Below are 25,684 nucleotides of genomic sequence, written 5' to 3'. Positions count from 1 at the left end.
AAATATATCCCAAAGAATTGTACGAGCCTCTGCACCTCTTTGCCTAGTTGCATGTGCCACAGAAAACCAGTTAGCTTCATTTAGAGCTACTAAAAAGTACCACATAGGAAAAGATTGCAGTTTTGCTTCTATTATTCTTGAACAGTTTGAATAGTATAATTTGTTCATGTTCTGTGTGATTTTTTTAACTAAGAAATATCTGTGTAACTTGAAATTTCACTGCCCTTATTACCATTTTCACAAAAAAAAAAAAATAATACTGCAAATGAAAAGTACAGTCAATTAAAGAAAGCTTTGAAAAATCACAACCGGTAGATTTTTTTTTTAATTGCTTTTGAAGCAATTGTGTTTCAATGAAAATAATGCTATAGGAATTCCATCTCATGTAATTCTGTATATTTTCTGCAGAATAACAATATTTTTCTTGTTTCTGAAACAGTAGCTGAATGTCCTAAGAATCAGAAATACTGACATCAGTAAAATAATCATTAATATTATGCTGAATCTCTCATCAGTATAGTGATTCTAGACATAACAAGTGGTAAAGTGTCAATTAAAAGGATGTTTTCTTTTCCTGTGTTGTTTTCTAAATCCCAGTATGGTAATTATTTAAATCAATGCATTTCATCTGTTGAAAGCACTTTGAGAGATGGGAAGTTTACACATTTATTGTTCAGTATCTCAGCGTTAAAAGTAGTAGTTATTGTTACAGCAATGCCACAAACTAGAGGGGGAGAAATGAATCTTGTAATTACAGCAAGCCTTCTCTGAAACTGTCTGTCTTCTGGAACTTGAATGCTGGCATAAACAGGAGTAAGTTGTTCTCCTTGGGTTACAGATCTCTCCTATTAAAAAGGCACATGAGAACCAAGGAGGAAATGGTGGTTTGGGAGAGCAAAACAAAACCATTTTGGTCTTCCAGACCTTCTGTACTCCAGCAACACAGCTTCCAGGCAGAAGCCAGTTCTCAGCTAGGAAACCCCTACTGATGCAAGCAACTTGTTTGGCCTGCCAGCCAATGAACTGAAAATTAAGAGCTCTCCTGTTGTGTTGCATCCTTTTTCCCTCTGCTTTAGTTGCACTTTCCAATAAAACAATGAAATGGCAAGAAAGTGATTTTCAAAAACAAACTGGTAGCTATTCCACAGATGTGCATTAACAACACATAGCAGTGAGGGAAGGAGAGACTGGGAAGTGTATGGAGAGAACAGGTTATCCAAGGCAGTTTGGTAAACTCACATAGTGGACATGAGCCAGATTTGGAAATGTGCACGAGGCAGAAGGAAAACTCCCAGGAGTTTTGCCTGCCTTCTGTGAGTAGTAAGTTACGCATTATCAGGAGGTGGTGTAGAAATTCGTGGTCCTTGTCTTGAGCTAGGCTATTGTGTTCAGCAGCTCTTGGTCTGGGACCCTCATTGTCTCTGGAAGGAAAGATGACCTTGTCATTAGCAAGTCAGTCTCTGTGTCAGAAGGCCAGAGCTTAAAAATGCTTAAATGATTTGCAAGTAGGTGTTTTCCTGATACAGATACCTAGTACAGAGAGCTCCAGTTAAGAGAGTGTCTTAACTGAGCAACGTTCTCTTGAGCAGTGTGTTTCTGAGGAAGCAACTGAGCACCCTCAGTGTCTGCTGCTGCCAGGACCTGGCCATCTACACCTGAAAGAGAAGGATGTGGGAGCCATGGGTTTCGTTCTCCCTATGGATTATTAGTTTCTGACTGTTAATAGTGATATGTAATCTCTAAAGAGTATTTGGAGAGGTGGGCTGGGTAACGTGCTGGATTAAACTTTATTTGGAGAGATGGGATGGCTAATGTGCTGGATTAAACTTTAATTAATCTTCATCACCTATTTCTTATTGTTTGAGTAGGGCAATTTGGGAAGTCATGTCACTCTGCTTCACGTGAGTATTTTTCTCTCCCCTTTAAAGCAGATCAATTTGACAGCTTCAGAGGCATATAAAAAGAAATGTTTGTAAGGCCTTGTCCAGAAAGGAACTATTTGTGTACCACCATATGATATGATTTTTATATTCCCCAGTAAAGAGCTGTGCTTACTGTTGAGTAAAAATTTTGAACAATTTTAAAGACATCAATACTAGTAGCAGTGCCCCTTTGAGGATTTTGTTCCTTTGGATGAATGAAGCAAACCCCCTAAAGCTTTCTGGGTTGCTTCTGCTGGGTCTGATCATAATGGTTAAAGCCCATTGCTGCCAGATCCTATGGAGAGTAGAGCACATCAGAATGATGCTTCTGAGCTGTAGGTGATGAAGAAGCTGCCGCTGTAATAGGTGGTGAGGCGAGCCTTTCTTTGTTCAATTTAGTTAAAATCAGGCCCAGCTCTTCTGATGAAACGTGGAATATGGTTTTGGTTTTTCTGCCTTCCATAGAAGAACACACAAGAAGTCTCATGGTAATGAGGACCAGCTGCTGGAGTAACAAATTTTTATGAAGGGCTTTCTGGCAGCCACATTAAATAATGTCTGTAGTCCACATATCAGCTCTCTGAAGTAATTTTTATATCATCAACGATGCAGACGGGTGATTTGTTGCAGCACTGGCTGCCATTTAAAGTCATGGTCTCCTACAACAAAAGGCTCTTCTTGTCAATGTTTTTGAGTTTACAGTTTCTCTTCCACTCAGGGTGATGCTAGTACATAGAAGAATTATGAAAGGGAGAGAAGGGAATATTATTTTACCTTCCAGAACTCAGTTATAATATCTGTTTTAGCACAAGTTGAATTTCTTTACATCTTACTACTAGTTCTAGATTCCAGGCTATCAGAGTTCGTCATACTTGTGGCTTCTTTGAAATGGCCTCTAAAAATGAGTGTCACCAAGAGTTCACCCTTCAGTGACTGATACCTCAGTCCAAATGGGCCCATATGACGTCATTCAGCAATACAGAAGGACAAATGCTGTTCCCTTTATGTGCATCACCTGCATGCCTTCAGGACTCACGATGGGAAAGCTCTAAGTGTTGTAGCAGAGGTTGTGTGCCTGTAAATGAAAGCTGAATATATTCTGTAGAGTGCAGGGGAGGTCTGTTGGCAAAAACTTCTGGAAAGAAATCTCATAGCACTCAAGCCAGTAGGTTCATTTTATTATAGGCATGTTATATTCTTCTCCATGATGTTTATTGAAATATTAATTTTGTGGGTTTCACCTCAAACTCCATGGCACTGTAGAATACCAGAATCCAGAGTAACTTCATTCTCTAATCAAGTTAAATACGTAAAACTATTGGGGTGATCATTCACTGATGATGATATAACCACCACCCACTTTGCTGCCATAGCTTTTATTTCAAGAGGCTATGTCCTAATGATACTCTGCAGCTTCTCTTGGTGCTGTGAAGTCTGGTGGATACAGTTGTAGAGGATGCTCATAAACATTCTCCTGTTAGAAACTGGTTTGGGAAGAGTTTTTCTTTTCTGCTTCTATGTTTTGAAAGCACACAGAACTCTGCATGTGTGAGACGCCCTTTGGAGCTGTGGATCATCTGACAGCTGCATAGAAATAAGCTGATTTTGCACTGAAGGGCTTATCCTGTAGGAAACAGAAAAAGGGAAATGGGGGCCTAGAAGGAAAATGATGCACATACAGCTACATAAAGCACTGGTGACAGAACCAGGAAAAGAACTTCGCTCCTTGCTCTCTAGTTCATTAGAGGTATCAATACCCATTGGCAACATTATCTCCAAGGTTTCACTAAACATCTCTTCCTTCACCCCCTCCAATGTCCACAACCATTCAGCTGTGGGTTTCTGCAGTTCTGATTTATATCCTCTGCAGGGTGGACAAGGCCTATGATGTTTATAAAACTGCAGTCCACTAGTCTGTCACATACTCTAGGAAAACATATGTAATCACCTACCTGCCTTTGCTTTTGAAGCTGCTCAGTGCAGGCTTGGGGTTTTCCTATGTGGGTAACCCAGAGACTTTTAGCAGACTTTCATACACATGGATTTCACACTGTTCCTTGCTGGCGTTCTTCCTGTTTGATTGCAGCACGGCTGTGCAGAGCTTAAACTGCAATAAAAAGGTTTAGTGAAAACTGTACATAGTGACTTCTGATTTCCTCTCAGGAACTTAAGCAGTCCCCCTTAATTATATTCTGCAGCCTGGAATTTTGTTGTTGCTTTTGTGGTTGGACTTCTTTTCTAGCCAGTCCGTCCTTGTTTATCCAAATGCCCTCCTCCTTCCCTTTTCCAAAGCATAATATTTGAGGGCATTTCTTAAGAAGAGGGAACCTTCTTAGAGCTTTGTGCTGCCTTAGTCAGAATACTTTTAACAATAACCTCTAATCTGTGTGAACAAGTAACATGAAACAAGGCCCATATGTCCCTGCCCATATGCAGACAGAGGAAGAAAAGGCTATGAGAACTTGAAAACAGTGTTGACTGCTCAGCAAAGGCCAAAACCCTTTTGGCTTTGATCACATCAAACATTTGTGTTTGCCAAGAGAGGCAGAAACTTCTGTATGACTATGTAGAATGCCACCTGCTCATTTGGCATTGTGAATTGCATCTAAGCCTACTGCTAAATTAATCCTGTCCTCAAAGAATGTTATTAATTTTGCAGGAGGAAGTTCTCTCTTACATAGATTATCCTCAGCAGTCTGTACCTGTTTCTTAATTTCTTATTTCTTAATCTGAATTTAGGGAAATTCTCCCCTATGCTGGAAAAAGGAAAGTATAGGCCTTTTGATCAATAGAATAATTTATGGTTATTCTTCAGAAATAGAGAGCTATGCTGATATATAGTTGCCCATTCCACTAACGGCTAAAATCAATGTTGTATTGAAATTCTCTAGGTAGAAGCAAGTGAAAATTAATTTGTGAAAATATTTTATTTACTTTGAAATATGAAATAGAAATCACTTTAAAAAAAATAACAAAATCTTTTTCCTACATGGTCCTAAACAAACCAGAATAGATGTATTTTGCCAGGTGCGCTTTCTTGTGCCTGTAACAAGGCCTACTACATAGGTTGTGAGAGGTGTGAGGGTGCCAGGGGTAACATCTCCACCTCTGCCTCTTCTTTCTCCCAAACAATTGACAGATGAGCTGAAATACCTTGATGTAAAAATAGGTTTACTTTTACATGCCTTTTGAGCCTTAAAAATACATGTGGGTCATACATATATGCTGCTTCTTATAGCCATGAAACTTGGATAAAACCAAATGAAGGAAACCTTTGATTTTTTGCTTTATAAAATTTATTTCATTGCAAGGAAACAAATATTTTCATGCTATAACATTTCTGATAAAATCTTTGGAGCTGGCAAATTGAACTGAATTGCTGAAAAATGGCAGGACAATTCTGTCTTTTGTTGCAATATGAAAGGTGAGTAGAATTTTACCCAAATAACCCAGAAGACTGAAAATTGTGGCACTGCTGATTTCCAGAGACGTGTTTTCAGATTTCTTTTATAATAACTTCTGCATTTAATTGTTGTTGTGTTTCTGAATTCTGACACTGTGGCTGTATCATTGCTTAGGTACAAGAAAGAGGCAAGAATTCATTAAAAAAACCCCAATGATATTAGAGTCAAAGCCCTTCTTTTTTTTTAAAATTAGCCTTCTGATTAATTTCTCCTAATTGCCTGTTGTGCAGCGGTGTTTATCCCAGGGTTAAAGTCAGAGGTGATGAGAAACATCTTACTTGGCTGAGGTTATGCTCTGATAAAGTACTACAGCTCTGCTAAGTAGACGACAATAAAGCAATAATATTTAAACAGTATTGTAAATCTGTGGAAGATACTGCACTCTTCAGACTAAACGTCCTTCCTTTCAGCCTGTGTCCTACATACCTGTACTCATGTGCTCTGTCTGAAGTACTGTGTTAATGTTTAATAAGACTGTCTCTCAGGTCAGCTCCTGTTGATGTTGACCATGTGCAGTAACAGTTTGCAGAATCTGAATCTTGGTTTCTGGCAAGGTGCCTTTCCTTTCTATTATGCCATAAGAGGGGGAAAAAGCAAACTGCCATTGAAAGACAGTGAACTGACGCGGCAGATGAGAGTTGCAGTCCATCATGGGTGTATAAGTACAGCTGCTAAACCATATTTAGACAAGAATTGAAGTGTTCACTGTGTATTCTGTTTCAAGAACGACTGTTTTGAGCCATTTCTGTTGCATGAAGTAACATTTAAACGGTTTTCAAATGACTGTTACTTACTTAATAGAAAGAAATACTGAAGAGTCAAATGGTATCAGTATAAGCTACTCAGCCTGCATGGTTTCCTTTGAGACTTGTGTTTATTTTCTACCCATCAAAAGTATTAACTTAATGGCAAGTCTTTGCAGTTACAGAGAATAGCAGCAGGAAAACCATAAATACTCCTCTACTCCACTTTTTTTTTTTTTTTTTCAGGAAGGTCTTAGCAGATCTTTGTGCCTATCGAAATATACGTAGCCAGGGCTTCTACCTGTCACTACAGAAGTTGGTTTTGCTTAGTTTTGTGTTCTGCCTTGTATGTATGTCTTCCGTGGTGAGCAGTACCTCCTGCAATCTATGAGCCCAGGGGCTGTTGTTCCAAGCTTTCTGGGAGACATACCCCATGCTAATAAAGGGGTTCGAGGCTGAGCACCAGCTATTTTTCTCTGTTTGGGTGTAGTAAATACTCCGTTATGTGTGTGTGTACGTGGGGGACAGCTCCAGGAGGGTTTTATTCTGCAGAGCTTTGTAATCCTCCTCTCCAGTGGAAGCTGGAAGGGGACAGCTGAGGACACAGCAGGCAACCTTTCAATTAAGCAGAGATAGCAGGAAATCTTCCAATGACACTTTTTTCCCCTATTGACCAGACAATTCGCAAAACTCAAAACTGTTAGGAAAAAGAGTAGCTTTTGCAAAAACAATCTGATAATCTTCTTCTGGGGGGAGAATTGAAAAAGACTTGAGATTTTCTACTTAGTTATTTCTGAATGTTAAAAATTGTGTTGGTTTTTTTTTCAAGCCAACCTTTGTTTTCACACGTTGGTTAATTTTTTAAATAAGGTTCTAAATAATTCAAGATTTTTAATTTGAAATTTATGCTTCTAAAAACTGTATAAAATATGTTTGGGATTCTTGGTTCATGAACATGCATTTTCTGGGGTGATCTCAAATTTGCGTTATGGTTTGGGAGGGATTTTTGGCATACAAATACTTGCAGAATAGGAAAGCCATTCCTCATGCAGCTACCTAGGTGCTGTAGTAATAGTTTTGAAAATGTGGATCTGTTCTCTGGAACGGAGGTCACCCACCAAATTCCTTTACATAGGCTGTCAAACAGCTTTCATTTGTAATAAATCTTCCTTTTACTTCACTGACCTGCAACTGAACTAACACCTTAAAAGTCATAAAGGCATTGTTTTCTTAGTTTTCAGGACATCTCTTCATTTTTCTTGTCTTTTCTGTTGAACTATAAGCCTATTTGCAGCACATAATGGTGGAAAATACACCAGCTCCCTTCACAAAATAGCAAACACAGTGAAATTTGTGTGCATACTTTATCCATACTTCAAAACAACAAGTTGTGGTTTGTGAACTCTCTGAATCCTTTGTGCACTGGTTGTGGGTAGAGATGACTGAACTCTAGCCAAAGATTTTGAGAGAGCACTGTCAAGTTTATTAAACATCTGGGAGGCATACCAGGTTTCCTGCAAGTCATCTGGTACAGAAGCTTCTTACTGTAACCAGCACTTTGAGGTTTCTCTTAAGAGCCATCACTGCTGCAGGTTAAAAGGATGATTTTCCTCCATGACATAGTCTGGCATGATTGGTATGGTTGGAAGTGACAGGAGAGAATGTCTTTCAAGCTAATAGATCATCCATTATACCAGAGTCCCAGACTGGCTACATGCTAGGCGAACACACAAGAGAAATAAACCAAGTGCTAGTATAAACTTCAAGCAAGCATAGTGGGATAATTTTCTTATTAAAATGGAGACTGTTTTGTCCTTGTGATACTTGCAGTACAAGACTATGCACTCCAAAAGCAGTTCAAAGCTCTGCAGTTCCAGTTCAACAGTTCAAGGACGGTTTATGAACATTACAAAATTCAGAAGGATTAGCCTTGGCTTTGGGAGGAGGTGGTTTATTTATTTTAATTTGGGGCTTTGTTTTTTGTGTTTTTTTTTTTTTGTTTGGTTGGTTTGGTTTTGTTTTCTGAAGACTGTTTTTGTTTCTGTTTGCTCTTTTACTATTACTTTCCCAAACCAGTGAGTCCGTTTCTTGTAGCCGCAATCCCAGCTGTACTGCGGTACACAGAAAGACGTTCAAAGCTTCACTGGCCAGAGATCAGACCTCACTGTCTGGAATAGCAAAAGGTGTCGGTTCATCCACGTAGGTAGTCTGTTGCTGCAGCCACCCTTCTTCCAGCAGCCTTCCCGGGCTCCAAGGATGGCAAAATTTAGTGCACAAGGGTTTTTTTGGCTGCCTGTGTGAATGTAGTGAGTCTACAGAACATTGTTATTCAAACCCTTAAACCTGTACCGCTCTGTTAATGTCTTAATGCTTATTCAAGTGTCAGGGAGTGCTGGCAGGTGTCAGCGTAAGTGGGAGGCTGTCAATAGGGAAATTACTTACCATTCACAGGGTGATTGCTGCAGTCTGTCAGGTAGCCTTAGAGAGGATTTCAGGCTGAAAGAAGAAAGGGTGAGGAGGCAGAAGTTGTAAATGTTTCCTTGTCTTGAGGGGGTGAGGGAGAAGCCTCCAGCAACAGCAACCATAAATCAGTAACTAAACAAATAAAGATCCCAGCATCCAGCTTTGGAATAATGCTACTAAAGGAGGGGTTCAGGGCTTTTAAAGCTTAAGGCATGCGGCACTGAGAGTCCAAAGCATTTGCGGTTATCCACAAGGAGCAGAACCCAGATCATGTTCATCAGTGCTCCCATTTTTCCTGTATTCATACATCACGTGTCTATCATCAGACAGCATCCTAAATGAGAGCTTTCACCTTTAGATAAGGACAGTAGTTGTGCAAGGTATGTTGTTTCTTCTGGATACTCTGCCTTGCAGTTAGGCATACTTGCCAGTCTATGAGGTTCTGATCTCCCAAGCCACAGAGGACTTGGGATCAGGATCTGCTCTTGGTGTTAGGTGTTCATGTGCTACATCATCTGCCTTTGAAAATGCCTCAGTTTCTTTGTCTTGAAGACAAGGTGGAATATTGTTCAAATTTGCAGGTAGCTGTAAAGGTTTATTAATTAAAATACTTTGGGGAATATTTATGTAAATATTCAGGAAACAGTTATTTCACTCTTGACCGTTTATTCCTTTGGGGACATTTAAAGAGAGGCCATCAATAATGCAAGTGATTGCAATGAATCAGTAAGTTCTCTTAGAGATAAAAATCAGGATTAAGGCATGCTGAGTTGGTATCGACTTTACCTGCATTCTATATCTCACAGATTGTAAAGGACATCATGCATCAAGCTACACTCTTTTTGACGTTTTTGAACTTGTAAAGTGCCCCGATAGTACTGGCAAAGTTATGTTCACTCAAAAGAAAACAGAGCCATTTGCTCCTTGTATAAATACTTACTTAAGGTAATCCTGACAGTTTCCATCATGGCTAGTGGTTCCACACTGCATCAACATCGAAGGATTCAGTGAGACTCAAGTAAGAAGGAGCCTATAAACTGTCCTAAATGAAAGAGTTGCTGCTTGTCCTTTAGAGCTTGAAGATGCTTTTTCAACCTAATTTCAGCCTTATCTGGCTTAATTTACAGATACCTCACTGTCATACTGGGCCAGACCCGGGGAAAGGTCAAGATAACCCAGTTAGATGTGATGAAAGAGAAAGTGAAGCTGTTTGCCCTCCTTAGACCAATACTGTGATAAGCCATTGGTATTTTCTTCACTGCTTGCCTCATGTGGGGGTTTCACAGGAAATAAAGCAGGACTTACAATGGACTGCCTCAGGACACGTGAGCAGTGCTTCAGATAGACTTTCTTTGTAATTTGGGAGAGAAAATAAACTCTTCAAGGATGTCTGTTGTTCCTTTCTGTTCCCCCACCCAGTCAGTCAGGCTTAGCCTTGTCATTCTCAAAGGTGAATGGCTTTAAAGATCTATGTCCAGTTTCACACAGTGATTGTCACCCATTTAAACGATGGAAGTACCATGTCAGGCTCAGGTGTGTGAAATGACTAAAGACAGAGTTCTCTGTCTCTGAAGCACTGGCTCCTGGACTGGGATTCAGGAGTTGCATGTTCCTCTTGCTGGCCTGCCATATGATACAGGATTTGATACTTTCGTGCCTTGCTTTGCTCATCTGGGCAGTGCTGACCTCCTTTGCAAATGGCATTGAGCTCCAATGGAGATGCCTCCGTTTGAGAGGCACCTACACTTTTTAATTTCTTCTGTAAGATTCCTCCTTAACTATATTATCCCAATACTCAATTTCCTCATCCAATCTTGTTTCTCTTCAACATACAATATTTGATCCTTCCACATTTTTGTCTGTTTTTTCCCTTCTTTTCACACTGTCTTGGTGCTAACAGGAAGGGCACAGAGAATATGGAAGACAGCTGTGGCACCCACTGCACAGAAGGGGGTCACTTCAGTACGAGTCCAGCTAAGCCATTGAAGCTTGGGACTGACAATGTTGGTCATGAGGTCTGTAAAAATTATGCTGACAAATTCTCACATGTACTTGTAGGGCAGATATGTTTCAGAAATGAAGAGCTTGGCTGAATTCGAGCAGTTCTTGCATTAAAGGCAAGACATGAAAAGCAAATTACAGGGAGCATATTTCAGTTTTCAAGTCCCTGTCTGAGGGTTTGTCACAGAATGTTTTCCTTCAATAGGTATCAGTAACAAATAAAAAAGCTGTAGTCAACACAGGAACATGAACAATAACAGCAGATTTTTGTCTACCACCTTTTCAGAAGCACATAAATTATCTTATCTGAATTTTGCCCTAGCCTGAAGTAGGCGCCTGCCATCAACATTTTTTTCTCCTATTGCTTAAATTCTGACAAAGTTGTAAAGAGCTAAAATCAAAGTCTCATCACAAAAAATGTTACAGGAAGTAGTGTCTGCTTACCAGTCAAGTGCCCTGAGTGCTTGTCCATCCTAATCTCCACACACAACAGTTTCACTGTCACACCACGCCATCTAAACGTTGAAAACTGTGCTTGAATCCCTCTGTCAAATCACTGAAGTATGCGCGTAATTTCAGACTTGAAGCCAAGGCAAGGTGTAAGTGATCTGCTGGACAGATACCTCTAATCTAAATGTTTACAGTGTGAATAGAATTAGAAGCAGGTTTTTGAAAATTCAAAGTGGTCAAGAGTTTGGTATCTAGTTCTGCAAATAATTCTGCCTGTGCAGGGTGTCTCAGTGATTTCACTGGGAGTTCTGTGCACAGCTTTAAATGTCTGCTAATATTGCCAGACTGATGCTTGCTTTCGCGTTTCAGACAATTGACTTCAAACTCTTAAGTCCTTCCCTTCCCTTGGGTTGTATCAAGAGTGCTCTTTGTGTATGGGATTCTGCTGAGTACTTTTTGAAACGCTACATATGTTGTGCATTTTTTATGTAACATTACAGCGAGTTAAATGCTACTTTTCATTTACTTTGACTTTCCTCTTATTTAAAACCACAGGTTAGTTTTGGCAGGCATTAATAGTTCTTAAGTGATTTGTAATGTGTTTTTAATATGATCCTAGTTTGAGTTCAAAATTAATAAACATAGTGCTTAAATGAAACCTGATGTCTTTCTGCTTTATGTGGGGAAGTGCTACAAACCACAGGGTAAGGGTTGATATATTTGCACAGCAATAAGTATTAAAATGAAAAAAGGATGTGTATTGGCTTTTTTCTACTAATTATTTGATGATCGTTTGGAGTTACTGGAGGCAGAGGGCGGCTAGTTTAGCCAATGGTTTCACTTTACTCTGACTGAGAACTGTCCAGACCATTACTTGCTGAAACAAGAACAAATGTTCTCTCTTTATGTTTAAAATTCAGCATCACTTAACTGTTTTACAGACCGTTCTTGCATGACCTAACCAGTAAAAGATTACTGGGTGAACTGAGGAAAGTGGTTTCTGGTTTATCACTTGGAAGTTACGTGTATTTGGCTGGGGCACATAGCACAAGCACCACTGCATGGGATCAGGACAGAGACAGGCAGGGGGGTGGGTTGTTTTATCAGTAGGCAGATTTTTCAACCACATAACAAAAGTTAGTCCACAACAGAAGTTGCATAGAGTTAACAACTCTATTCTCAGTATTCCCTGGCTTGGTGCTTTTTCTAAAGCTTAATTTCCTCAAGTTGTCTGATGCCATTAAATACACTTTTTCTCCCTATTATTTATAACTTTTAATTTTTATGTCTTGGAGAAACACTGGATAGTATGATATGTTGATTTGAACCTTATCAGCTCAGCTGCTAGTCACCAGAAAAGTAAACAGAAATATCTTGGAAAAATACATTTTCATTCTATGTAAGTATTGAAATTTTGGGAGTTAAACTCCTGCTTCTTCAGCAGCTGATATTGGCATTGCTGTTCCAACCCCCCTTTTCTGGAGAGGGTCTGAAAGCCCAGGAGCTTGCTTACAACTAGCCAGAACTGTAGTTTGTTTGCATACATGGGTCCAGAGATTTCCAGTGTCTACTAGATACAAAAATCTCTTCTCTCCTAAAGTCCAGTTTGTTTTGAAGTAACACATTCAGTTTTCATACTCAGATGAAAAATACAGTTTTATAGTAATAACAGAGATAAGATGGAGCTGTGGATGAAATTTTCCACAAGTTGAATACCTAGGCAAAGCAGAGGCCTGGTTTGCAGTCCAAGCCTGTGGTCTATATTTCTACCACGGTGGAGGGCTGCATGTTAAAGCCTAGGTGCTGGGTTTCATGTCAGCAGATTGAGCCATGGGACCCAGGCCTGGTTTTTAGGAGAACATTGCCTGCACAGAACTTGTTTAGCGAGCATTGGTCTAATTGGTTTAATCTAGGTTTTTTAGGTTTTGTTTGTGCTTAATTCCTTTAATCCGCATTGCTGTTGTGAGCACAACCATATAGAAAATGGGAAGAATAAATAAGCAAAGCATCTGAGCAATGCAGACTGGGCATGTTCTGCATTTGAAACATTGACTCATAACTGTAGCTCTTATGTCCTTAGAATTTTTCATCTCCTCTCAGCTCTTGCCAAGTTACTCATAACTGCTTGCACTACTGTAAATGAGGCCTGAGCAAGGCCAAGCACAGCAGACAAATTACCTCGCTTGCTTAACACTGATACTTGACTACAGCCCACTGAGCTGTAGCATTTCCCAGTCTTGCAGCCACACAGCACTGCTGATTCACACACCCTGTTCGCCGCACCACCCATCACTCCTCTCTGTCAGGGAGCCCACAGGCTGCCTTCACTCTTGTTGGCTTGCACCAAAACAAACCAGGGTAAATGTGTCTGTACATGCAGTTACTGCCATAAAATATTTCTGCTTTAATCAGAGATCATGTCTGAGAATACAGGAGACAAGGGGAGGGAGGAGGGGGAACAAATGTTTGTCCTCAAATCTGAGAGGAGTGAAAGAAAAAAGGGAAAACCCTTTATCTGGATGAAGTTTAAATCTTTTCCTGGTTGTTTTCTGGTAGGTACGGCAACAAGAGTTGTCTGATGAAGAGAATGGTAGGGGTAAACAGGAATCAAGAAAGTTAAATAGTTATTGCATTGGGAAACCTGTCACAGAGAGGAAATGGAGTTAGAAACATCACAGAGCAGAGCATGAGGAAGATATGTAACACCATCCTCTGACATACCAAAATGGGAGAAGGACCAGGATATGTGTGTAAGTGCTGTGACCTCTGACTTGTAACTGTGTCATCTTCCTTCAGAAATAACATTGGAATGTTCTTTTGTTATATTTGACGTTCTATGTGACACTGTACAAAGGGACAAAGTGGGCTTTTGTGTGAATCCAGAACTGGAAGACTTGCAAGTATTTTCTAGAATCCACAGTGAAATCACATGCGCATTTAAGCCCCAGTTCCAGAAAGGGAGTTTTGTGAGCAAAGGCCCTTTGTGCAGGGCTCCCTTTATCATTAGTTATCTTGCCAGCACAATTATTTTAAAAACACATTTTTAAAGCATTTCTTTCTGGAGACTGAATTTAAAGAAATGTAAATGCAGGTAGGCAGGATTTAGTGATGCCTCCAAAATCCTCCTGGCCAAAGGAACTCAGGTTTATGTGCTCCTTCTATGCTTATGTGCAGAAATAGCATCCAGAGGCACCTGTCTTTCAAGCATTTAACTACCAGGGACAGTTTTCTTCAGTTAGAGAAAGATCTGAGGCATGTAGCTAGCTTCACGTGTGAAGAAAGTACGGGCTCTGACCTGGCTGCTGCCACTCTGTTTGAAGATCTCGGTTGGGTGTTCCAAGGGGTGGCTCCAGGACTGGTGCTGGGTGGCAGTCAAAAAGGGAAATTGAGCATGGATGGGGAATTGCTAGGAGGGGATGGAGAGCAGGGAAGGCTGGCACACTGCTCTCCAAACCTGAAGTTCAGCTGCACCTTGAAGTGTGTGTGTGCAGCTCTCTTTCCTTCATCTCAGAAGGTTGAGAAGTACCGCGGAAGGCCGGTGAAGGGTAATAAGGATCGTCAGCGATTTGGACCCTGTTCATGGAGTGACTGGGCAGACCTGGACTTTTCAGCCTGGAAAAGTGGCAAGTGAGAATGCTGCGCAAGACACGGAGGAAGCTCAGAATGTGCTGGAGAGAGCGTGTAGCAGCAAAGTGAGCGTCGCTCCCTGCAAGAGCAGGGGGACATCGGATGGAAGCTGGTATGTCAAGTTCAAGAGAAGCAGCGGACGGTGGCTCTCTGAGGAGCTGTGTGGATCTGCGCAAGTCCTTTTCGAAGACCGTTGTGGATGGGCTGCAGGGGAGACTGGACAAGTACTGGAAGGAGAGACCTGCGGGCCACTGAAGAGCCCAGCAGCGCCGGGGCAGAAGCTCCCCTGCGCTGAGACCACCAGCCGGCAGCCTGCCGGGGGAGGCGTGCGCAGCCCCTGCCCGCCCGGGCGTACGGCCGCGGCCGGCGGCAAGGCGCAGGGCCGGCGGGGCAGGGGCAGCGGCCCCCGGCCACACGCGGGGGCGGTGCCGGTTTGGACAGCGGTGCTGCGACGCCTCCGCGCTGGTGTGCCCCCGCGGCGGCTGGGCCCAGCCGTGCCGGGAGCCCGCCCTGCGCCTCCCCCGCCGCCCCCCGCCCTTCCCGCGGCCCGGGGGAGGTGGCGGGGCGGGCCGGGGCGGGCCGGGGGAGCGGCGCCTCCCGGTGCTCCGCCTGCCGCCCGCCGAGTCCCGCCGAGGGAAGCGGCGGTGCGGGGAGCGGAGCCGTCCCGAGCCGCGCCGTGCCCCGGACGATGCGTGTCTGCGGGTGGTGAAGCAGTGGCTGGGGCCGGGGACGCCTGCGCCCACTTCCAGGTACGGTCCGGGGAGGCAGCGGTACTCGGATGTGCGTCCGTCCGACCGTCCGTCCGTCCGTCTGCTTGGTGGCCCCGGCAGGATGGTCTCTGCCCTCCTGGTGTTTATCTCCTTACTAGCTACCCAGTTCTGTGCAGGCAGAGCTGCTCGTTTCAGGGGGATCAGAATGCCGGGCAGAGAGAGAGACTTCAGCCCAGCAGAAAAGGTGCTTGGCAGTGCAGTGGTTGGGTCCTTCTCCCTGTCCCCTTCCACGTATTAAGATGGAACAGGGTCCTAAAACCGTGCGGTGTGATCTTGCTGTGGCTGTAATCCTGAGAGAAGCTTTCCCCATTTTTCCTTATGCCCGTGGGTTCAGTTGATGGCAGCTTTTTTGGATGGGAGGAGGGAAGAAGCATTCATTTGCCAGATTGTGATTGTAGGACTGCGTAAAATGGGTGTGTGGGTGGGACAGGTGTGTGTGTGGTGTCACCCAAGTGTGTTTACGAGCTTCTCTTTCGCTGGGCATCTGCTGTGTGTGACTGTTGTAGAACTTCAGGCGCCTGTGCTGAGTGAGGTAGGAGCAGTACAGGGGCAGAAGGAGAGTAATGGCTGTTAAACGACCCAAGACCAATGTGTTGCTTGTCAGCTAAGTCTGCTAGGTTGTGCTTAGGCCAGACTGTAAACAAAGGCAGCCCTAATAACAAGCAGTGCCTCCCTGTCTGCTCTGTGTGTAAAGCTAAATACAGCACTGGGGGATGAGGAAAATTCTTTCAGCAGAGTTCCCCTGAATAGAGCAGAGGAGGGCTGACTTCTCAAAGGGGAAGAATGGCCTGAAAAATCAAGAGAGCCATGAACAAAGAGGTACTCTGTGCCTCAGTCAGCTATCCATCTAAACAAGGAGAGTTGAGGGGGTTGCTTTCAGTGAGATTGCAGCCGCAGCGTGCTGAGATAATGTGCCGTCTCTGGGAAATGGGGACTTGGGCAGGCAGGACCGGGTCTCTAGTCTGTCTCTTTATTTTGAAAGCCAAGAGCAGCATTTGAGGGATTGGTCCCTCGGGCTTATCTTGCAGCTTCCAAATGAGATGTCTTGGAGAGAAGCTGGTAATCAACAGAAAATCAGTGCTAAGTGTACTCAGGACAAGTAGCTAACTGGTGAGCTGTGCTGGAGAGACTTCGTAGGTAAGACCTAGCTCTGATTTTGGATCAGTGATAGGGATATCACTCCTTTAAACAGGCAGGACTGAAACAAGCCACTGTAGGTTTTGTTAACTCTTTGTAAAAGAGGAAAGAAAGTACTGGTTTATGAAAGTGTTAAGCTCACAGCGGTGCCACACGCTGAGTGAAATGTTTTTTTATATGGTACAATGAATCCTTTTTGGTTCATGTTCTTCATGCTTTCTTTCTGCTGAGGTTTTTGGGGACAGCGCAGTATTTTGTGACCTGTGCTCCAGTTATATGAGTTATCTAAACAGTCTTCGGGGAATGCAGTGATTCACCGTACCTGTTCATGGTCTGCAGGGTGAGCTGCTGTCACACCATGTCAGAAATGACAGGCACAGTTCAACACTGGAGCCCTATCAGTGAAGGAATGTGAAATGAAAAAGCTGAAAACATGGGAGTTTATTTTTGTAACTTGGAGTACTTAAAAAGTGATGTTTTCCTGGGGTGAAGATAAGAAGCTGTGTGTGGATCATATTGACAGTTTGTGCTACATCACTGTAAGGGTCTGGTGTTATGATGACTCTAGAGCTGATGGAATTGTGTGGGTGGTATCTTTCTTGGCTACCTTTGACTACATGGCTACTTGGGCATCGGTGTTACCCTTGAAAAAGTGCTGCAAAGCTACGTGGTTAAAACTTAGTAGAACTGGTACTCTCAAGCACGTCTGAGATGGATCATATGTGAAAGGGTTAAGTGATGTTTGGGACCAAAGGTGCTGAACTCTTTTGATAACAGAGGTGCATTGTGGCTCTAAACTTTTCTGAATATCAAGCTCTAGGTGTCTTGTGAAGACAGAGGTGATGTGAGAAGTATTGGGTGATTCGCACTCGAGAGATTTCCTATCTAAATCAGAGGGTTTAGAAACTTTTCTTTCTGCACAAGGTGGCAGTCAGTCAGCTAGTACTGTTTTTAATTGGAGTGTCATTGTGATGGGAGCTCAGTTCAATCAAGCTTGTGGTGCTCACTTGACTCTTGCACATCCTTGATGTGGGTGTGTCGTTCTTAGCAACTGTGTCCCTGCGCAGTTTGTAGAGTTCCTTCCATTAACTGTGATCCTTCTCGCCCATTTGGAGAGATTAGTGTCAAAGCTCCAGTGCTGAGCAGGTTAGCTGTCATAGGAGATTTAATTTAAAGCGCAGTCTTCAGAAGACAGCCCTTGACTTTTGGAGATAGAGATGATCCAAACCATTTATTTCCTTTTATCTTTATGCAGTGTTTCTAAATGAAAAGCTAATTTTGCCTTTGTCTCAACATGTCCTCATTTGAGCGCTGTTCTGCTGTTTGGTAGCTGGTTGGGCAGTAGGGGAAGAAGCTGTCAGTTGGGAGAGGATGCCTGTGGTTCACTGAAGGAGGCAGAATTTGTGTTTGCTCGTACTTAACCATCTTTTCCCAAATGTTAGTAGATACACAGGTGTACTCTGCAAGCACTGACAAGTGCCCTTTGCTTGGCGTGGGTTTGTGGGACTGGGATTGAGCCACATCATCTAATAAACACTTCATTAGAAAATAAGCTTGCAAACAAAAGTTCCAGAGTGTGTTTTGCAGCCGCAGTGAGGACAATACATAATTTACAATCAGGAGGCAAAGACTCTACCTCTAGCCAAAAGCTATTGCTAATTTCTCCTCTATTATAGCTGCTGTGAGTAGTAGTATTAAAAAAACCTGTATCACTACAGTGACAAACGTGAATGGATGGTATTCAGTATGGCTGTATTTTTAATTAGAAAATGAGCAGGATCGTGGAAAGAATACAGCTCAGTCTTCCTACGCAGCTCTAGAATAGCAGTGCATGACTCAGATCCACGTATTATGGCTATTTTGGTTTTGGTTCATTAAAATGCGTCTTCTCCCCGGAGTAAAATGTTCCTCAGATCACCTGCCCCTCCCATGGGGTCAGATACTCTGCTTGCGTCTTGTCGCATCTGGAAATAGGGGCAGAAATACCAGGTTACATGCCAGTAGAGAGGTGAGCCTGGGAAGTTGTGACTCTGCATCAGCCAGCACAATGAGGCATTTAGATTCATAAGCAATAGGACAGAGGATAAATATGCTTGAGTCAGATTGGGGAGGGGTATTTTCTGAGGTAATTGCTGTCGTTGATAGAGGGCCTGGTGCTTTTCCACGCTGACCTGACAGTACCTGCCCATCAGGGCTGGGAGTTGATCCTTGCTTAAACATCCTGCAGGGGTTCAGACACTATTAGCCCGTGTTTACAATGGTCCTTTCACAACCCAAGCTGATACACCTTTGCTCAACACCTTACCTACTGTGACTTGACTTAATAGGCGTAATTGTTTCGAGGCGAGGAGACGTTGACCCATCGATTGCAGAGCCCAAGGCGCCACCTTCAGTCGAGCGTGGGAACTGCTGCCGGGTCTTAAAGCCTGACACAAACCATTAGATGCAGCGTGTGAGGGGAACAGATTTCTGCTATGGCCCTGGCTAGACTAGGGGAAAAAAAACTCTTTTCAGCCAGTTTAGCTAGACTTGTCTTCTCCTTGATTTCCCAAGGAGCCAGTCAATCTGATTGGAGCCAACTGTTTTACAGGTCCCTCATACCTCAGACCCAGCTCTAGTCTAGAAACCACTGGCTGATATTCAGCCCAGGTATAAATGGGTGTGAGACAAGTATAAGTGATCTGGATACAGAGCTGTATTTGCTTGCTTAACTGCCAAAGTGGGACCATCCCTTTTTATCTTCAGCCTAAACACTGGAAGGTGCCTTTTGTGGTTGTTGTTGTGTAATTTTAACTGAAGCCTTTCAGTTACTAAATATCTCTATAAATATCAGTAAAATTCTGTACTGTTCATTAAAACATAACGTCTTAGCAAATGGAAAAATAGAGATTATGTGAACTGTTCGCCTTAAACCAGCATTTTTTCTGCTTCATCTAGATGGAAAAAGAGGCATTTAGTGATGAGTATTTAGGTAGAACGAATTAAATTAAATTAGTACTGTTACTTAACACTATTACAGCTTGCTGTTGTGAATTATAAGTTGGCTGTCCATTATGATTATAAAAGGGAATGGTGTTCTCTTCTGAAGGTATTGTAGGTTTCACCAAAAGGCCAAGCATGGATGTCTGCAAAAAGCAACAGCTTTTGGATTCGGAAGGTGTCTTGCTTTGATGAGGTTGGAGAGGGAACCGTGTCAAGAGAGCTTCATGCTTAAGGCTAGTACTGTGCTTCTGGCATTAATACAGTGTGATACACCTTCTGCACCCCTTTTGAAAAAAGGTCTTGGAACTTAATGAAAGGAAATAACCCCACACTAATCCCTCTTTGTACTGTCAAGCAGAGGAATGCAGTAATGAGAAACTGAGTGACTTGACTAAAGCCACGTGAGGAGCTTGTGGCAGAGTCAGAAGCACATCCAGGCTCCCAGGTCTAAGCACTGGAATGATTCTTTTTCTGTTGACTGTAGACAGATGTGTGAACAGTTCTTGATGAACCTGGTTATCACTGTGAACTAGATCGGATCCACACTTAGCTACTGACCGTGCAGATGCAGAAAGTTTATGTTTTGGCCTTGGGCACCTGAGGTGGATTAGGATTACAGAGGTTCGCATCCCTGTCACATAAAATGAATAATATTCCCCAGGGTTAGTGGGAGTCTAGTACCACATTGAAATCAGTGATACTCTTTGATGATAGTGCAGGGGAAACTGCTTCCATCTCTATTAACATCATCAATTTTCTGTTTCTTCCGTTTGAGGTACATAGGAGGCAAAAAGCATGCTGTGAGAATGATGGAGTGTCAGGATTCTGATTCAGTAGTGGGGATGGCATAGCATGGATGACATCACAGGTCCCAGCTGTCCACCCCACCCCATACCCCGTTCCTGGACAGCTGAGCCACCGTGAATCAGCTGCTGAATCACTCCATTTACAGCGTGATGTTTTGAAGTAAATCATCCCTGCTGCTTGCTTGCTTGCCTTAAAACTCCTGACTGAAAACTGCAGCAATTCATCAGCTGACTGATGACCAGCCGCTCAGCTGTCCGCTCAGCAGTGTGGGAGGTTGGGATGGTAACCTCCTCAGGTCTGTAGAGCTCTGCACCTTGCTGGTGGATGGGAGCCCTGACGGAGCCAGTCTGCAGCTGGCTGAATAGAGAGGTGGGATTTTAATCTTTTATCACTGTAATATTTAAGAGCCCTCTGTTCCCAAGAGAACAAATGGCAAAACTCCTCTGTACTTCACTGAGTGCAATTAGGGGAATGCTGTGTACTTCTAAAAACCCCCTCTGCTTCAGTAAGTTAAAAAGCATAAGGCTTTGATAGTGTGCTTGTGTTTTCTTTGCATTTGATATAGTTGTACTCTTATTTCAAAGCTCTCAATTTTGCCGTCAGCAGTTCCAGCCAGCTTCTTAACACTTTGTGCTGGCTAGCCCATAGGCCGTCTGCCTCTCCTGATGCTATTTGAGTTTGAACAAAATTTAACATGTAGGACTGGGGAGATCATACTCAGCTTGTGCATTGGTGTGGGTTTAAACAAAGTGCTTGGAAGTCAGTCTATTTACAAATTTTCCTAAAGGGTGGAGGGAATTTGTTTCTTAATACGGTCCCAGTATTAGTTGTCTATCAAAATTTCTTTGCTTCCAGTTCAGCTGTCTGCCCATAAATTTTGGTAGAAAAGAGCAGCTTACATGTGTTGTCTGTTTTTTCAGGTGGATGGTATTTCATTGCTGGCTTTGGCTCATCTGAGGCCTTTGTGCATCCTTTTCCATTTCATTCATTCTGTAAATCACTCAAGCTTTACAGGAGTCACTATGGAGCATGAACTGAATTTTTCTAGAATCTCTAGTGGCTTGTGACATATAATTACTGCTGTGCTAATCCATCGTGTCACTTATAAAAGATACTTATCCTCTATGGCTCATGTTTTAAACTTCTCCTCTAAAACCAGGAAAAAAACGCAAGATATGGGACTATCAAAAAGATTTATAAGGTTAAAAACCCCCACATTTATAGAACAGCCTTATTTTGAACTAAAAATTGAATTTAAATGTTAAAAGGACATCATCCAGATGAAGAAATATACCATAAATTAAAAGATAACTTAGAAGTGAACTGAGTAAGAAGATTAATCAGTCAGCGATGGAGCGCACTTCATATAGCATATTTTTAATAATTGTGACCTCCTCAGTTTTAACCTACAGATGGAAGTCTCAGCTGCATTGTGATCATGGTAAGGTACAAGTGTGTTGAGAAAGCTAGTATGTTCTACGTGTGGTGATCTTTTCATATTCCATGTTTCAAGGTTGCTGCCTTTGTGTGTCCAGCAATACAGACAAATTGCTTTATATGTTTTGGTAGGAAAGCCGGAATACCTTGGCCCGGGTAATTTTCCTGCAGTTGGGATTTTTGCCTTGATGCAGTTTGCCTGCATGTACTTGCTTGGCACTGCAGCAATGCTGTGGCATAGCCACGCTCAGCATCGTTAGACTCGCATTGTTATTCCTGCCCCACAGAAGAAGAGCATAGGGAAGAAGGGGAGTTGATTCTTGGGGCTTAAGCCAAGGGTACATGGATTGACAACACATCAGCATCAAGAGGGACTTGTTTGTTTTGATCCCTTTTTCCACCCTTGCAGATTTTGAGAAATTCAAGGCATTCTTAAACTCCTGCACTTTTCCTAATGCTCCCAAGCATATGCACAAATGTACTTGTATCCATCACACTTTTGGAGTTCAGTATTCAAGGACTTTGAGTGATTCAGGATCCACTAGTAAGTGCCAAAGTCCTCATATGTGAGTGATCAGTCAGCAGTGCTGCATGTGACCTTCCCATATCATCAGCTGGATCTATTTTTAGAACTAAGAAAGAGTTCCTTTGCATGTTCAGGAGGAAAATGCCTTTCATTGAAATTCACTTTCAGGTTTGTTCTTTGCTTACTGGGGTTATTCTTTTTCCTTTGCAGTCTATTGTTGCCTGGGTAATTTTTTCAGAACTTTAAGAAATTGTTCATCCTCTGCTGTTTTAGTGAAAATGAAGAAGTATCTCAAGGCTCAGTCAGGTTTGTTATGCGTTCCTGAGGTCTTTGCTTGCCCTGCCAGAGTCTGCAATTCACTGGTCTCTGCTGCGTGCCAGATGTATTTCTGCTGTTATGTTGCTGTCCAGCAGTATCACCTATGGATAGTTTTAGTCTCTTACTCTGTGGTGGATTCCTTCTGAAGTGCTCTTAATGTTGCTCTGGATTTCAGCCAGGAAAAAGCCCATGTCACTCCTCTTTCCACCTCCTATGTGAGTATGAAATACCATTCTGTACTCGGCCTCTTACAGGCTACAGTTAATAAGAAGTATTTCTAAGGAGGACAACTTATGGGAAGGAACTGTAAGTCAAAGTTGGTGCTGAAGTCACATGGCCATAATTGCATGGCAAATTCTTCATGGAAGAATGGAAACAAGAAGACTTGAAATGGGATAGTTCTGTGATCTTTGTTTCTGCAAGTAAGGTGTACTCAACACCAGTGTGGGAGTTTTTCAGATTCCTTCTCAATAGCTTAAGCGGTAGAATTTCACTTTACTTTTCAGTGCAAAAAACAAATGCTTTGTGAGCGAAGTAAACAGGCACAGGTGTATGGAATGCGACCGGTGGCCTCTTGTGTGGTGTGCATTTGTTTTGGGTAGCCTAGGTCACTGCGTAAAATACTCCACAGTTTTCAGAAACACTTAAAGCTGGATGTTGCTGGCAAGCACCTAGTCCATCCTTTCTTTCAAGATGTTAAAACCGAAGCTTGTTCTGACTTGCTCAGACTTTCCGAAGTTGGTGCAAGCTGTTAAAGATTCTTAGTCCTTTCCCCAGCAGTCTTTTGTTTTGCCATAACTCAATTTTCTAACAGTGGCCTTAAGAACCATGGGGGGTGGTAATCACCTGCTAAATGTGATTTGGGGTTTCTGACTGTATGGTGAAGCAGCTCTGAGGGGATGTAATTGCACACCTGAGGCTTGTATCTTCTATGAGAAGGTGTGCCTTGGGACTCAACAAATACAGTCACCGTTCCTCTGGTGTAGGGATGTAGTATGGAAGATACCCGTACATAGCAGAGGAGCTGAAAGTGTTTGCCAGTGGCTTTAAAGACACCTTTTGTGGCTACTACTGAGCCCCTCAGTGGGTGCTCCTATAACGGATATGACTATCCATATGGTTGCTTTTGTTTTATACACCTGACGTGCAGACTGAGCTCTTTAATGTAAATTAAAACAAACCAATGCAATTTTCCACTGTTGCTACTTGAAAACTTAGCTTTTTTTTCCCTGTTGCTGAACATAAAGGTTTGGACAAGCACTTGGCAGCCAGGAAGCTACATCTGATTCCTTTAGTTTTGCCAAACTGGAACTCAGCTCCTGCAAGGAAGTGGTGGGGTATTGAGCACATTGTCTTTGGCTCTGGCGCTTTCTATTTACAATACTGTTATTTGGAAGGTTGAGACTTCTTTTTTGTCAGAGGCTAGTTAAAGTCAGAATTTGGACCTTAATGCCCAAGATGTCACGTTTTCCATAATGATACTAAATGCATAAAAAAATCTTTTCTTCCTCTTTCCACAATGCTGAGAGTTATCGACTTCTCTTTGTCACAGGAGAACATCACTGGTAGAGCCAGGAAATTATTTCATTGCTCTTTCCTTCAAATTGGTTCTTTAACCAAAAAAAAAAAAAAAAAGCCACTCTTTTCCTTCTTTTAAAAAAAAAAAAAAAGAGAGAGAGAGGAGAGAGACGTGTTTTCTGTGTTAGTGATAGCCAAATGTTTCCAGAGCCCAGTTAAAAAGTTCCATTTTAACTCTGAGGATGTTTTTCACTAGAATCGTATTTCCTGTCTTTTTTTCTGATTGCTGCTTGTCAGACATTGTGTTGCTGTGGTTCATCAATATTTTTACATCCCAAGTCACTTCTGCTCTATACGTCAAGGCTTTGTGGACCAGATTCTGCTCTGTGACCAAATTTCAGTTCCGCTCGGGTTATTCTGAAGGCAGGGTTTGGTGTTAACTAAGCATGCTGCATTGTGTCTCCACCTCCTTATAAAATACAGCAAAAGAGTCAAGGTCAAGGTAATAAAGGAGTCCTGCTGGAAAAGCACGTGTTGTATGAATCATCCTGTTGGCTATGCTATATTTATCTCTGTCACACTTTGATATCATCCCTTTTCATCGCATGGAGAATGTGTCCTGTGTCTTGTTCTCTTACAAGCGAAATCCTCAGTGTCTGAACAGGGAGCATACAGAAAATCTCTTAGCTGGTACAACTTGATGTTTCACTGATGCAGAATTGAACCACCTCTGTCAAGCAGCTTCCAGAAATAGCAAACAAGTGAGCCAATACATACCTTTTGGGGCTAGCCTCTGGGGAATTTTATTTTATTGTTATAAATCAGTATGTCTACTAATGACCTGATGATTTATTTTTGTTTCCTCTTGTTGAGGCACTGGGAGGCTCTGTGTGTCTCAAATTTAGTTTTGTCTGAAGAAAGATCCGTGTGGTCCTGGGAGTAGCCGTTGTGCTCAGAGTTAGGGGACTGCAAGCTTCAAACAGGTCTCATTCCCTTTGGGAGTTAGTTATTAGAATTTAAGTATTGCCTGCTGACCTGAAAAGTCTTGTATTTTAATGGGCAGTAATATATAGTGGGAATGTCTAAAATATGTTGAAGAAAAATCATTCTGTGATTCACACCTGTTCCAGTTCTCACTGTGCTAGAAATTAGTGGAATGGTGGAAGCGGAGGTTTTTCCCCAAACACTGTATCACTGATGAAATGAGATACTGCCTGAGTCTGCTTTGGGTGATGAGGGTTATATGAAATCACAACTAATTGCGGACTAGGCTGGCTAAAACCACTGCAGATTCCAGCCTCACCCTGAATTGGGGTGTTTTGGTTAATGCAAGATCTGGGTTGAAACAACTACTGACGCTGGGTTTTTTTCTAGTGCCAATATTGATGTCAACTTGTTTAGCTCATGCAAACTAGCCTTGCTCACTTTCTCTGCAGAGTATTACCTGGGAGCCACAGGACTACAAATGTTTGGTGGTTGGCAGTGTTTACATGCTATCCACTACTGCTGCTTTGCTACA

The 25,684-nt window shown here is 42.4% G+C and overlaps 1 protein-coding gene across 2 annotated transcripts in view; it reads left to right on the top strand.

Moving 5' to 3' along the window:
- Positions 1 to 15,289: 15,289 nt before the first annotated feature.
- RASGEF1B (RasGEF domain family member 1B) overlaps positions 15,290 to 25,684 on the top strand; it is a 30,527-nt gene continuing 20,132 nt past the window's right edge. Inside the window, exon 1 of one of the 2 annotated variants that reach the window (XM_080399883.1) lies at positions 15,290 to 15,419. Coding sequence is in view for 1 of the 2 variants with exons in the window: in XM_080399882.1 (XP_080256008.1) it covers positions 20,691 to 20,735 (45 nt within the window). In the remaining variant the exon portion in view is untranslated. Of the gene's footprint in view, positions 15,420 to 15,870; positions 20,736 to 25,684 lie in introns of those variants that run through there. The other variant, XM_080399882.1, reaches the window with a different exon arrangement.

The sequence above is a fragment of the Falco punctatus genome (genome assembly GCF_963210335.1).
Source record: "Falco punctatus genome assembly, chromosome: 1".
Taxonomy (NCBI): Eukaryota; Metazoa; Chordata; class Aves; order Falconiformes; family Falconidae; genus Falco; species Falco punctatus.
This window is presented reverse-complemented; position numbering and strand designations above follow the sequence as displayed.